Source organism: Lepidochelys kempii, chromosome 10 (assembly GCF_965140265.1).
Source record: "Lepidochelys kempii isolate rLepKem1 chromosome 10, rLepKem1.hap2, whole genome shotgun sequence".
Classification (NCBI taxonomy): domain Eukaryota; kingdom Metazoa; phylum Chordata; order Testudines; family Cheloniidae; genus Lepidochelys; species Lepidochelys kempii.
In genome coordinates, this window is record NC_133265.1 from 10,490,018 (window position 1) to 10,506,049 (window position 16,032).

Sequence of the window (16,032 nt, forward strand, 5' to 3'; positions counted from 1 at the left end):
AAGAAATCCATTACACTGAGAGGAGATTTTTTTATCTGAGTGACTTACTTAGATATAGACAGGACATGGGAGTCATGATGGTTTGGAAAAAAAAATGTTTTTTCAGGAGCTCACCGTAGGTTTAATGTGGCAGAGAAGAAAAGTGACCTTGAGCCATTATTTTCTAAAGATCCCCAAATTTAAGCAGAAAGGAACTGAAAGGGTAAATGATAATGCCTGTAGCTATAATGATCTTGCTTTTAAATTCCAGAAAAATCTCCATGTACATTGGAAACTTTACACAGAAATATCTTTGTCCATCACTGAAACAGTAACTACTTGGGTGAAATGTAGTGACAATACCAGATAACACCCTGTGTAATTTTAAAGAAGAAAGTGAAAACCAATAATTTAATCATTTAAAACAGGGAGAGAGGCAAGTACTCTGAAATTTAAAGAAGAATTTGGTAACAGTCTAGCATACTGCTATGAAAAGAAAAAAAGAACATAACACCCCCTGCTCCATACCACCACCAACAAAAAGACATCCACCAGAACTGACTGTACTACAGAAAAAAATGCCTCTGTATTAGGGCAAAAGGTATTTTGGGGGGCTTGGTGCATAACCTAAGGCTGAGGGGAAAGGGGATTGCTTACCTGTGCCATAACAGACGTTCTTCGAGATGTGCAGTCTGTAAACATATTCCACAGCTGGTGATTGCATCACACCAGTGTGCATGTGTTGAAGAACTTTCTAGTTAGCAGTGCCTGGAGGGGCAGCATATGCACCTTTCATTGCCTCAGGAGCTTGCGTGACAGAATAAGGGGCGGACCTGCCCCGCCCACCTCAGTTCTTCCACGGCTTTCAGAGCCCCTGGCCTGTGGAGTCTGCAGTAGCATGAGTGGAGAGCGGGTCATGGAATATGTATATGGACTACATATCTTGAAGGAGATCCATTACTGTACAGATAAGTAGCATCCTTTTCTGTATCGAGTGATAGTCCTTATCACATTCCACAGCTGGTGACTCCTAAGCAGTAGAACTTCCCGGAGGCAGGTGCAAGGCATTCACAGTCAGAGTGCCAAATCTAGCATCATCCCTGGTCACCTGCACTTTGTGAATGTGTGAAGAAAAGACTAACTTACTGCTCTGCAGATGTCTCTGAGGAGTATGCACACTAAAGAGGTCACCGACGTAGCCGGTGCCCTTGTGCAATGTGCTAATTCGCTGCCAGGAAGAGGTGCCCCTGCCAGTCTATAACATGATCTGATGCACTTGGCTATCCATCTGGATAGATGGACACTACTTGTCCGCTAGCCCCCTCCCCATAAGCCACAAAGAGCCTGGAGAATTTTGTGAGGGGCCTAGTCCTGTCAAAGTAGGATAGCAAGGCCCTTTCTTACATCCAACATATGCAGCTTATTTTTATGTAATGAGAAGCGTCATGCAGCACTTCAAAAAACATGAGAAACTTTTTTAGGGACAAATATTTTACTGTACCCTTTCCTATATAATGTAAAAAAAGTAAACACTGTTGAATAAGAGTATATGAGGGACACTAATGCGCCACATTATGTTATACATCTAATTAAAGGATATTTCTTTAATTCCACATGAATCCATTGACAACCAACTTGTATTTATGCTTTCATGTTTTCCCCAGTCCTTTCCTCCTTCAAATATAGCACAGGGATACTCAGAAGATAAATGGCCCAGGATGTTTTTCTCTTTGCCATGAAAATGATGATTCTTCCTTGAAAAAGGTACTTTGCTGAAAGGTCAGGTCTTTCCACTCCTATCAGTCTTTCATGGATAAATGTCCGCTTTTGATGTAATGGATTATTTAGGATTTTTCTCTATCTGGAGAAAGGCCTAAGGGATCTGCTGAGGTAGGTAAAGTGATTATGAGTGGCTGCCTGGATGGTGTGCAGTAGTAATAATAACAATTTGTTTATATCATGTGAGTTACAGAAACTCTTGTGTCTAAGGTGGAAGTAAAGTGATACACTATCTTGAAGTTAACAGTAACATCATTTAGAACTTTTAAAATCAATCTTAGATTATTACTATAACTGGCTTTGATGGAAAGGACTTGTTTTCTACCAGTTACATTTAAAAATAATGGACTGACTGGACCAAAAAAATGGAGTTGATCTAATCTACCTGGATTTCAATAAGGCATTTGATACAATTCCACATGGGCAATTATTCATTAAATTAGAAAAGATGGGAATTAATATGAGAATTGAAAGATGGATAAGGAACTGGTTGAAGGGGAGACTACAATGGTTCATACTGAAAGGTGAACTGTCAGGCTGGAGGGAGGTTACTAGCGGAGTTCCTCAAGGATCAGTCTTGGGACCAATCTTATTTAACAGTTTTATTCCTGACCTTCAAACAAAAAGTGAGTGTGCGCTAATTAAAATTTGCGGATGACACAAAGTTTGGCGGTATTGCCAATATGGAGGAAGATCGGATTATCAAACAAGAAGATCTGGATGACCTTGTAAACTGGAGTAATAGAAATGGGATGAAATTTAATAGCACGAAGTGCAAGATCATGTATTTAGGGACTAACAACAAGAATTTTTGCTATAAACTTATCGGTTGGAAGCGACAGAGGAGGAGAAATAACCTGGGTGTATTGGTTTCTCACAGGATGACAATGAGCCATCAATGTGATGTGGCTGTGAAAAAAGGCTAATGCAGTCTTAGGATGCATCAGGAAAGATATTTCCAGTAGAGACAGGAAAGAGTTAGTACCATTATACAAGGCACTGGTGAGACCTCATCTGGAATACTGTGTGCAGTTCTGATCTCCCATGTCTAAGAAAGATGAATTCAAACTAGAACAGATGCAGAAAAGGGCTAGTAGGATAATCCAAGGAATGGAAAACCTACCTTATGAGAGGAAACACAAAGTGCTTGGCTTGTTTAGCCTTGTTTAACCAAGAGAGGCTCTTGGGGGAAATGATTGCTCTCCATAAATACATCAGAGGGATAAATACCAGGGAGGGAGAGGAGTTGTTTAAGTTAGGCGCCAATGTGGACACAAGAACAAATGGATATAAACAGGCCAACAACAAGTTTAGGCTCAAAATTCGGTGAAGGTTTCTAACCATCAGAGGAGTGAAGTTCTGGAACAGCCTCCCAAGGGGAGCAGTGGGGGCAAAAAACCTAACTGACTTCAAGACTGAATTTGATAAATTTATGGAAGGGAGGGTATGATGGGACTGCTAGCAGCAAAGTCACCTAATGGCCAGAGATGGGACACTAGATGGGGAGAGCTCTGAGTTACTACAGAGAATTCTCTCTCAGGTATCTGCCTGGTGGGTCTTGCTCACATGCTCAGGGAGTAACCGACTGCCATATTTGGGGTCAGGAAGGAATTTTCCCCGTGGTCAGATTGGTAGAGACACTGGGAGGTTTTCACATTCCTCTGCAGCATAGGGCACAGGTCACTTGCAGGTTTAAACTAATGTAAATGGTGAATTTTCTGTAACTTGAAGTCTTTAAACCATGATTTGAGGACTTCAGTAACTCAGCCAGAGATTAGGGGTCTATTACAGGAGTGGGTGGGTAAGGTTCTCTGGCCTGCAATGTGCAGGAGATCAGACCAGATGATCACACTGGTCCCTTTTGACCTTAAAGTCTGTGAGTCTATAAGTGGATTCAAATACAGATAGTGCATTTGGATTTTGTTTTGTGAGTTATTAACAAAATTCAAAGTTAAAAATTCAGCTTTGCTTGGAACTCTACAGTCTCTTCTTTCCCCTCTTCTCCGTTCAGACTGGCTTGTGTTTTCAGTTTTACATTATTCTTTAACACTGCTGTAGAATGCCCTGTTTATTGTAGGCTACTGCGGGATTTGAGGTTTTTATTTATTTGAAAAATAAAGTACAGCTGAATTACTGAGATCCCATATAAGACATGTAGTAATGACATGTAATTGCCTGCAACTCCCTTGACATGGCTCTGGTACAACTATCCCATTTCATTTTCATGAAATAAAAAGCATCTAGTTACCTAAACAACCACCTATTTCACATTAATTACCCCCCAATAATCAGTCAATTGGACAAATGTGGTTTTTTTATTGTGCATTACATTTCACATTCCCTGTTTGTCCTTGCAAAGGACTACACTGATTTGGAAGTGGGGCTATTGATTGATACCTATACTAGCTCCATTGGTAAAGTTGTTCAGTATGTCTTCCATTTGTCAACATGCAGTAAAAGTGAGAGAGTTACAAACTGTGTTGCTGCATGAAAATGTGCTCACTACTCATTTGAATAGCCAGACCTTCTAAGTACAGTTGCACAGCAATAAACAGGCCCTCATACATCAAAGAAAATTCTTCCAACATGCAGGAAGCCTGATCTACACTGTAAACAGTATGTTTTCCGCTTGAATCCAACCTGTCAAAGATGCACTTCTTATTTGGGCAGAAGTCTATCTTAGGCATGGGGTGGGACAGAATTTCTGGCACAGGTAACAGATACCTTGTGTTAACCCATTGGGTTTTCTATATTAATGCTGACTAGCAAGAGGAAGTCTCGGGTAATAGCATACAAAGAGTTCCAGTAAATCTAAGTAGATCAAGGCCAGACTGAAAAGATAGGATAGAAACTGAAAATGCATATATTTCTAAAGCAGATATGGCATGGTTACTCTCAGCATCCATTATTCTGGAGAAACTTCCATTCTTTAGACCTCAAAAAGAAAGAGCTCAAGTGTACGTGGAATTCCTTGGAGGTATGAATGTTGTCTCAGACACAGCATATTTGCCTGTTTTATCATCTGAAGGAGATTATATGCAATTTGAACTGAATGAGATTTTTGTTCCCTGATCCTTACCAACTCTGACAATGACTCTGCTGTGTATTGTACAGGCAAACTGTGATACCTAGTATTATCAACAAGATGACAGTACTACTTGTAAGAGAAACATTCTCAGGCATCTGTAGAAACCCCTTTATGTCTCCGGTCTCCCTCAAGGTGCATAACTATCCAGTCCCCCTTAGAGTAAAAGCCAGGAACCAGAAATTTACATCTTTCATCATAATATATAACTGGATCAGCAGTAGGGAACTAGGCTGCAGTCTTTCTAGTGTGCTATAATACTGGCTTTGCAGAGAAGTTATTCATTGCATTGTGCCATTAGGCCAACAAGGTTCATCAATCTTAGGTCACTGTAGAAAAGTTCTAGTAATTTTTGTATTTTACCTACCTGCCACTGAACAAGGACAGAGGAGGTAGTGTGGGGAGTTACTGACACAGAGCGTGGAGGTTCACCTGGAACTAAACAAAACCCAAAACATAATAAAAGGTTATAATAGTGTGGCAAAACACAGAAAACTTATTCCATCAACCCCTCCTTCCTTCACTACTGACCTTTCTGTCCCAGCTTCAGTGTTAGGTTGCTCAATGGAAAAAGAGTGAACAAGAGTACTCCTACGCATGGCCAGTTACCTACCATACCTCCTCTCTGTCTACGCTACCTCTCAACACCCAGTATGTATCATCTCAGGAATAAAGAAGGAAAAGCTTATCAGGAGCTCACAGCTCTCCACAGTGGAATGCACTAGGTTTGCTCAGCAGAATAAACGATTACAGTTTGCCAAGGAGGCGAGACTCTTTTGCAGTTTTTACCCATTTGATTGTAAGGAGGCCAAACTGTTCTGGATTCCCTGTAACTAAACAAAGTAAATTAAACACACCTCAGCCATTTGGATGGACTGCAGCCTAATGTGGATCATGAGTGAAAACAATTGAAGACATTTCTTCAAACATATGCACAGTTCCACATTTATTTTTAATGATCCCTTGTAAATTATTCAATTTCTGCAAAGATAATGGTTGGAACAGAGTTTGAAAACCAATGAAACAGAGTTTAATTCCATTTGGAGACTCCTGAAAACATGGTTCATTTTCAGAGGGCACACCAAAACACTTAAAGCTGCCTGTTATTAATTAAGCTATTTACCACCCATATCAATTGTTTGTGAACAGAACTGTGTTTAAGTGGGTGGGTACCACTGTCTAAGGCACAAAATGGAATTAAATCCACTGGAAAGTGTGTTCTAGAGGTTATAGCAAGATCTACCCATGCCCCATCCCATGCCAAGGGTAGGATCATATTCCCTCTCCATCTCTCTTACCATCCTGCAGAGTAGTGACTGCTTCTGTCTCAGCACTGAAGTCACTATCTCCAATATCATTGGTTGCTTTCAGACGCAGCTTATAAGAGGTAAATGGGTTCAGCCTGTAAAACATAACAATGAGGATGAGGGATGAATTCTCTTCAAAAGCTGTCTGAGACCAAACCTCTTACAAAGAACCTGCCCAAAGGCAAATGAAATTATTAGAGTAGTTCATCTCCTCTTAAGGCTCCTCCCTTTCTATCTGGCCTTGTCCTTCTTCCTCGTAGCACTGGATTTGCTCAGACTCTCCACTGTTGTCATCACCTTCTCAAATATTGACTGGACAGAGTTCTTAAACACAGGCATTCTGTGCTCTTGATGGTCTACAGAATAGCCATAGCTATGATTCACAGACATATCTATGGTAGCTTTTGGTTCTGGAAAAGGGCAGGGCATATTAATAATAATAGAATTCAGCATGTATATTAGTGTTTCAGATCTTCAGAGCGCTGTTCGTATTTTATCTAATATATCCTCACAACACACCTGTGGCACAGCTAAAGACTATCATCCTCATTTTACAGATAGGGAAATTGAGCTAAAGAGAGGTTAGATGATTTGCCCAGAGCCACCCTGTGAGTCAATAGCACAGCTGGCATTAACCCTGAGGCCACCAATCTCCCAGTTAATCCTCTGTCATGCTGCAAGATTGGCATGTTTCATTCCTATTAAATTCCAAGCTAATGCAATTCCCTGAATTATTTAGTATGGACCGTGACTGCAGATTCACTACAGTTCTGTATACGCATGGCTTTAACATATGCAAAGAGCAACTTCCAACTGATATAACCTTAGCAAAGCTTCTTCTAGCTTGGCGAGGGGGAAGATTTGCTTTTGAGTCACCTTCACGAGTTTCAATTTCAGGGCTACAAGTTATGGTGAGTTTAGTTAATTAATTGGTAGTATCTGTCCAACAACCAGCAAATGCAACTGTGACTACAGGTCCAAAAACCTACTGGGAAGGAATGTGTAAAGGGGTGAGCCATCCTCCTGCACTCCTTTGTGTCCCAGTGCGGTGTTGCAGGTGTGTCCCACCTTAATTTCCAGATTGGGCAGCAAAAGGTTTGCTTTATCAGCTCAGGCCAAGGAGAACTCAACACACATTAACAGAACAGCACATCCTTTTATAAAAAGGCTTTAGGAAAGGAGCATTTACAACAAATTTCATAAGGTCTTCACCACTGGACTCTGGTTCAGAGCTCCCAAAACTTGAAGTCCATAACACCAACCCTCTAAGTCTCATAAGCCTGGTCTGCTGGAGCCTGAGGAAAAACCTTATGCAGCCTGAATGGATTCTACTCCCCTGCTGAGCTTCCTCTTCTTATTTATATAGCCCAGCCCTAGGACAGGGTCTCCTTGATTACACTCCAGGCTGTCCCAGCTGCAGGCTCCAGTCTTTCCTTTAGAGGGGTAAGACATTCCTTCACAGGATGATTAACTACTGAGGGATGGGCAATAGTCTAGTGGCACTCAAAATATTGCTTTTCTGGATTCCCCCAGGAAAATGCTTTTAGCAAGGTAGAGAAGAAATGTTTCCCTTAGTTCTACCCTATTAGAAAACTTCAGCAACTTAAATGGTCTTTCTTGAAATACAGATCTTTGATTTTCAGTAACTACAATGTCAGTTCCAAAATACATAGCTGGTCTCCTTGATTTCAGAGGCCTTGACTAGAAAGACACCAGGCATAATTCAGGCCTGATGCAACTCCACTGAGGACAATGAATCAGGTCTGCATTTGTCCTACAATCTTCAAGTTTTCTTTTTCCTGCACAGTTAGACAAAGGGTAGTAGCAATTTGTTTATACCTCTGGGTGGACTAATAAGTCAGTGCTGTGTCCTCCATGACAGCGATTATCTTCTAAAAGTCATGGAAGATGGGAGAGATTCCAGAGGACTGGAAAAGGGCAAATATAGTGCCCAGCTATAAAAAGGGAAATAAGGACAACCCAGGGAATTACAAACCAGTCATCTTAACTTCAGTACCCGGAAAGATAATGGAGCAAATAATTAAGCAATCAATTTGCAAACACCTAGAAGATAATAAGGTGATAAGTAACTGTCAGCATGGATTTGTCAAGAACAAATCGTGTCAAAGCAACCTAATAGCTTTCTTTGACACGGTAACAAGCCTTGTGGATGGGGCGGGGTTGGGGGGAGGAGAAATGGTAGATGTGGTATATCTTGAATTTAGTAAGGCTTTTAATACTGTCTCGTATGATCTTCTCATAAACAAACTAGGGAAATACAGCCTAGATGGAGTGACTATAGAGTTCCCAGAGAGTATTTATCAGTGGTTCACAGTCAAGCTGGAAGGGCATATCGTGGGGATCAGTTCTGGATCCAGTTCTGTTCAATATCTTCATCAATGTTTTAGATAATGGCATAGAAAGTATAGTTATAAAATTTGCAGATGATATCAAGCTGGGAGGGGTGGCAAGTGCTTTGGAGGATAGGATTAAAATTCAAAATGATCTGGACAAACTGGCGAAATGGTCTGAAGTAAATAGGATGAAATTCAATAAGGACAAATGCAAAGTACTACACTTAGGAAGGAATAGTCAGTTGCACACATGCAAAATGGGAAATGACTGTCTAGGACGGAGTACTGTGGGAAGGGATCTGCAGGTGGATCACAAGCTAAATATGAGTCAACAGTGTAACACTTGTTTCAACTTGAGTTGAACAAACTTGAGTCAACAGTGTAACACTAAAAAAGGCAAACATCATTCTGGGATCTATTAGCAGGAGTGTTGTAAGCAAGATACAAGAAGTAATTCTCCCTCTGTACTCTGCACTAATACGGCCTCAACTGAAGTACTGTGTCCAGTTCTGGGTGCCACATTGGACAAATCTGGACAAATTGGAGAAAATTCAGAGAAGAGCAACAAAAATGACTAGAGGTCTAGAAAACTTGACCTGTAAGGAAAGATTGAAAAAATTAGGTTTGTTTAATCTGGAGAAGAGAAGACTGAGAGGGGACATGAAAACAGTTTTCAAGTTTATAAAAGGTTGTTGCTAGGATTAGGGTGAAAAATTGTTCTCCTTAACCTCTGAGGATAGGACAAGAAGTAATGGGCTTGAATTGCAGCAACAGCGGCTTAGGTAGGACATTAGTAAGAACTTCCTAACTATCATGGCTGTTAAGCACTGGAATAAATTGCCCAGGGAGGTTGTGGAATCTGCATCATTGGAGATTTTTAAGAGCAGGTTAGAAAAACACCTGTCAGGGTTGGTCTAGAACAGTGGTTCCCAAACTTGTTTGCCGCTTGTGCAGGGAAAGCACAAGTGGTGGAACAAGTTTGGGAATCACTGGTCTAGATAATACTTAGTCCTGCCTTGAGTGCAGGAGACTAGACTAGATAAACTCTCGAGGTCTCTCTGAGTCCTACAATTCTATGATTTTATTGTCTAGCATACTAAACATTGGGGGAGGAGCCTAGAAATGTTTAACTACAAAATCAACTCTGAATTAGATTTGTGGGACATCCTTAGGCAAGTTACTAAACCTGTGTATCTCAGCTTTGCCAACTCTAAAACAGGGATAGTGACCATTACTTACCAACCTCACAGAAGGGTTGTGAGGTTTCATTATCTAATGTTTGCTTAGTGCTTTGAAATTATAAAATATTTGGAATGGTAAGTATTGTACCTTCTATGACACTCTGATGTTATACAATACCTCTCAATAACACAGGACGTTGCCTCATGACTGATGGAAGAGGAATAGGTTTGCCATTCTCCATTTGGTAGCTCCCGCACTTGCACGGTGAAATACCGTATTGGTGAAGATCCATCACTACCAGGAACCCATTGTAGCTGCAGGGTCTGTGATGACACCTCAGACTGGGGAACCTTCGGCTCTCTAGGAGGTGCTGGCCGCTCTGCAATTAAACAAACAGTGGGTATTACTGTGGGAGGAAACTCAAGATAGCACAAATCTAGAGGTGCTCATGGAGCTTCTCAGATGCAATGCAACAGATTACTGCTGCTTTTAGATTTGCTGCATGAAACAGTGAAGTAGACATTCTGTACCATATCTCAAGTTTCAGCTGCAAAGAGGAGTGTTAGGAATGATTCTTGTCTCCCTAGGAAAAAAAGACACCTCTGTGTGGCTATGCCCTCAAATAGCCAGATACTGAGGAGCTGATCTTGTAATCAATACATTTTATATCTCTAGAGACCAGAGAACACCTGCACCTTCTACATACACCTTCTTGGACAAAGAATTGCTCCTTTGCCCCAGCATACATGGGAGGAGGGGATGCCTCAGGGTGTGCTGGAGTGTGGTGGTCAAATTTCACTATGCCTTATCCTTCATGGGGCAGCAGAAGTAAAAGAGGCCACATTGTTACTCTAACTTTCACTTGAGCCAGCTGGTCAAAGATCTGGAAACCACACCCATCTTCCTGTGGCTGCTGTTGTCCATGATGTTGGAGCACAGCTTGGTGGAGTGGAGAATTGGGAGTCTAAGAGCCTCATTCAGCTCACTAGTCAGACCCACCCCTCCTTCTTCCTTCACACTTATTGACCCTGAGCCTGCAAAGGCAAGAAAGCTAGTCCCAGTGCAGATGGGGAACTCTCCAGAGCAATTAATGGTTAATATCTTTCATATGAGGTGAAGAATGGGAATGCAGGTGCTGCTGAAGCCAGTATCTATCTGTTTGAATATAGATCTCCTCTACCTTGTCAGTGTATCTGCTCACCCCATCGATTTCAACTGAGAAACTCAATAGAGTGAGAAATAATTGTTTAATTGTTTATCATGAAGTTTATTGATTCTGATTAAAACGTGTGCATGTAATAAAGCAGGAATTGACTGGAGACACCACAGTGACTTGCCTTCAAGAAGTGATATGATTCAACTTAATCAGCACTTGTTTCCATAAGCACACACCTCTGACTGCATGATTCTCCTAGCTTTGTATGAAGAGCATTCCCTCTCCCCCCACCCCAACTCAAAACATTTCCTTTACGGCTTGGCATTTCTCCGCAGCATGCTCTTGCTGATGCATGAATGCCAAAAGAATTGTAAGCTATTAGCCATGCAGAGTCAGCAAGTGCCAGTAGTGTGCATTGCAGAGTTAAGCATAAAAGTCATTGTCTTGCACTGGCAGGACTAGACAGGTGTTCAGGGTTATTCCTTCAGAGGAAGTGAGTAGCTGGTAAAGTCTTGTGGGGGTTTAATACTCTCATCTGGTAAACTTTAACTGGCTTGCAATTTGGGGCAGATCACATATTGTATCCAGTTTCCCATGACAGGGTTTTAGTCTGTTGTTAAAGTCTTGATGATCCATTACCATCTTCTTCTTTTTTTAAAAATAAATTCCCTGATTGTTAGTAGGAAACTATTACTACAGAGGGCCCCCATTACCGGAGTTTATCCACAAGCAAACTCAAAGGTTAACTTTCCTGCAGAAGTAGCTAAGCCAGTTCACATGACTCAACAGAATTTTTTCACAGGCAGGGGCACGAGTTTCTTGTTAAGTTTAACAATGGAGAATCTCAAGGCTCATCAGCTCTGCTCTAACCAGCAGGTGTTACTATCCTGAAGGGCATTATAGTAAAGTGTAAATCCAAAGGATCAAGAAATACCATGCTGTCTAGCTATAACTATTGCCACGAAGCACCTTGTGATAATTAAGTCATGACAAGCACCACATATATAAAGTTTTAGACTTCGATTTTCATAGGAACCTTTGTAGTGGGGTCTATCATGCCTTCTCTACCTCCTGCTGGAGATGGCAGTGCCTGATGCACCCCAGCTTAAGGAAAATCCAGTCAACCAAAAAGCCTTCGTACTTCAGGGGCCTGAAAGGGCCAAGAGGAGACACTGACCAATTGGGAGCCAGCAGTCCTGTTCAGAAGGCTTGCCTGCCTCACCTCCTGTCATGGGCGGGAGTGCTGGGACAGGAGAGGAGCTCCTAAGTGTTAACCCAGAACCCCAGGGCCAGATCAGAGCCTTTGCTTAAAACACTGCAACAAAATAGATAGCTTTTATGTTTAGTCGTTAGTTGAAAGGTGCGGACAGCCAAATTTGGAGTTTGTTTATTGCTGAACCATTTCAAGACTGAGGCTGAGCTCACAGCATGGGCCGTTCTAATCCAGCTGGGTTACCACTGGCCTAAAACGGGTGTCCAATCCCGACTGAGTTTCAATGAGACTTGGGTGCCTATCTACTTTAAACTCTTTTGAAACTTCCATCTTTATTTGATATTAAGTGAATTTTATTAGTGGAGAAGTGAGTATTCATTCATGAAAGCATACACTATAAAGACTCTCATATTCTGGTTTGTTTCCTAACTGAACAGCTGCAACTTATGCATTTCCTCTCATCTTATTGATATGAGCTTCACCATTTTTCTTTCTCTCCCAGACACACAGACCAGACAGCTGGTCTCAACTTTATGGGATACATGCAGGGACACGAAGCCAGCTATTAGAGAGGGAAAGGTTTTGTTTTATATAATGACTCTCACATTCAAGATATCCCTACGGGCTTGATGATAATGGAGAACATTGTTATTGTAGTGAAAGTGGGAATTATGCAGTGAGCTATTATGTGCTCAGCAACAGCTAATGTGCAGCACTGGAAATTAGAATGGCTATTTTTGAGAAAGAGAATGTTTCCCAGGACATCGGGGTTCTCATCTACACTTTACTGGAAAGTTCCATGCATTGTTTAACCTTCCACTTGGGCTTATCAGTCCGTAAGATGGATAGGAGTGTTAGCATGTGTATTTTTAAAATTTTTCTACAGCTCTTTTCCTTCCCTGGGGACAGCACCTTGATGCGACGGGAAAACTTGTGTGTGCCACTGTCCTTGAGAGCTATGCCAGTAGAAGTTTTAACTCCTGGGGGGCCATCTAAGCTGGACAGGTCAAATGGTAGGGACCAGACAAAAAAACCCAGCCCCACTGGTCCTCCAGGTTGGGTGTGGAGCAATAGGCCAACAATGGTATGCTTGTAAAAAAATTATAGAAACACAATAAAGTAGCCATTCCAGAGAACAGCGAAATACACAGGGATGGTGGAGCCTTGTTCATGCCCCTCACATTGATGGTACAGGAAAGATTCAGATTCAGGTTCAGATCTAGAACTTGTTGGACAATCATATTTTATGAACTGAGAAATAAAATGCAAAACCCCGTAGTGTTGCACTGTTATGTCAGAACTAGGCAAGAGCCAAAGTCTGCAAGCTGATCCCACAATCGTTTTACTCCAAGGCAGGAGGCCTACCAATTGAACATTCAGGCTTGCTTTTGTTGGGGCTTTATTGTTATTGCCGCCTCATGAAATGTGGTTCTACTCTGAAAAGTGATTGTGTATAATTGGTACATTGGAATTCCATGCTTATATTCTTTCAGGCCAATCAACTTTTCTACATTTATAAGCAAAAAAAAAAAAAAAAGTTTTTCTGTCAGATCCTCAGACTAAACTGAGGATCTCCAAGGCAAGTGGGATTCTTTCCTGCTTATGTAAAAATACCAGTACCAAAAATTCTACAGATCAGATTCCGTCATATCTTATTTTTTCTATAATATTTCTGAGGAACCCATCTCCTTGGTATTTAACTGGATTCAGTTACATCTGTGCAACCTCACTGTCACCAATGAGGTTCCACAGGTGTAAATTGAAGGCAGAAGTGACTCTGGATTTGGAATGTAGTTAGTAATTCTGAGCCAGATTAAAATCTGGGGGTGCCCTGGCAGTGTGCATTAGAGCCAAAGAATGGAATAACAGGGAACTCCTTAGATCAGAACTAAGATGCAGTGGCAGAGCACTGTGGGGGAAGCCTGCACAGTGTCTGCTCACAGCTGCCTCTCTTAATTAGTGCAATTAATCCTCTTTTCTTCCCCGAGACTGCCACCTAAATGTTTTATTTAGAAGATCAGTAAAGACCTGAAAGAAAATATCTGACTGCAGAAGGGGGTTGTGCATGATCAACACACTGCTTGATGGGAAAAGTTCAGTCTCTGAGAATCCTCTTTTACACAGTTCATCACATTCATTGTATTAGTGAAGCCACGATGGCTACAGGCATTACCTCTCTTTTCCGTAGTGATTACTGTGGCTTCCAGAGGCTCCCCCCAGCCCTGTCTGGTCTTGGCAGATGTCCGGAAGATGTATGCAGACTCAGGGCTGAGATCGGTAGCTGTGAATTGTCTGACTGTTGAGCCAACTTCCACTGTGGTGAACTTGTTAGGGCTGCTGGTTGCCAGGCGGTATGCAATTTGATATCCTGAATTCATAGCAACAAAAAGCAGAAGAGCGAAGAGAGGTTAGGGTTGTTTTTCAATCTTTTCGTGGGGGAAAAATGCCAAGACTATTAGTTCATCCTAATTACTTATTTATTTGAAGGCAAAACAAAGTAATTCAGCTTTATAACACCCCCTCCCCCAGCCAGATGCAGTACATTATCAGGGAAATTACACACATTGTGATGAATGGAAGGGCCTTCTGAGTATTAATGCACCATGAAACTCGTTTCACTTTTCATCCTTCACCAGAATGGGATATGAAAACAGTTTAATCTTTCCTGAGCATATTGGTACACTGAGAGAATGCCACAGGAACCAATAGAGTCCATACAATTGACTTTGACAGGCCAAGTCAGTTCACTGAAACTAATCTCCCCTTACTGTTCCCCTCCTGCTGACACATACACATTTACTGCAGAGCAGAGCATCCTGATTGAGAATTTTTTAAAACATGGGTATTCAGATTGCTTAGGTAATGCAACATTCATATCTCACACTCAGTTAATTCTCACATCTGTTTGGAGATACCTTTTTTCATCTTTCCTGCCCATGTGTAGATCTAGAATTCATGCTGTAGTTGATGGTACAAGCCTCTTTCTTTTAGTCACTTGGTGTTCCTGCTCTTCTCCTTCACTGCAGAAGATCAGGTTTCAGAGTGGCAGCCGTGTTAGTATGCATCAGCAAAAACAAGGAGGACTTGTGGCACCTTAGAGACTAACCAATTTATTTGGGCATAAGCTTCCCCACGAAACCTTGTTTCTTTACCTACATTTTAAACAGACCAACTAATTTATTTGGGCATAAGCTTTCCCATGAAATCTTATGCTCAAATAAATTTGTTAGCGTTTAAGGTGCCACAAGTACTCCTCATTGTTTTTTTAGGAGATCAGGAGACTGTGGGGTCCTGCTTGAAAAATACCCCGTATGCTGAAAAGCTGATACCACACGTCATCTGTTTAGTAAATTCTGCTCAGTCGACTCTAATCTCCTCTCAGGCCTTTCTGATGGTTATGAGTTTACAGTTTATCACACATTATTAATGATCCAACTGTGCAAACTAGTGTGTCCAGGATTCTCACACACCACAAACAACAACTGTCCCCCAAAGAGAGAATACCAAATGTTCAAACCCATTCTGGAAATACTACCAACTGCACCAGGTTCTCTTTCTCCTGGAGCGCACTGGCAACTTTTAGTCCAGCAACTATGTTCCAGAATCAATTCATACTAGAACTTGTGTGGTGCTCTGTTTTCCAAGCTGAATAAAGTCAGAACTGTTAAATGCTTCATCAAGTTACGTGAGAGAGGGTAATGGCCAAAAAAACCCTACAAAATAAAACAGCTGAACTCAGTTGTGACAGATTTCTGCCAAACCTTTGCTGATCTTCTGAAATACAAAAAGCTCTGCAGAGACACTGATTTTCCCCCCTGAACTTTATATCCCCGCTACAGAGTTGAATGCCTACTAAATCTTGATTGCAATAAGAGCAGAAAGAGTGTTTCATACATGAAGGTCAATGCATGGAAAACTAAGGATATTAGTGGACATTAGACAAAATTGATGGCATCTATCTCCCACCGGGAAACTGC

The 16,032-nt window shown here is 41.5% G+C and overlaps 1 protein-coding gene across 5 annotated transcripts in view; it reads right to left on the bottom strand.

The window, feature by feature from the left end:
• SDK1 (sidekick cell adhesion molecule 1) overlaps positions 1-16,032 on the bottom strand; it is a 646,825-nt gene that overhangs the window by 77,422 nt on the left and 553,371 nt on the right. For all 5 annotated transcript variants that reach the window (XM_073361955.1, XM_073361954.1, XM_073361952.1 and 2 more), the window contains 4 exons: positions 14,229-14,423; positions 9,864-10,065; positions 6,142-6,245; positions 5,211-5,281 (listed from right to left, as the gene is read on the bottom strand). In XM_073361955.1, coding sequence (XP_073218056.1) covers positions 5,211-5,281; positions 6,142-6,245; positions 9,864-10,065; positions 14,229-14,423 — 572 coding nt within the window. The remainder of the gene's footprint in view (positions 1-5,210; positions 5,282-6,141; positions 6,246-9,863; positions 10,066-14,228; positions 14,424-16,032) is intronic.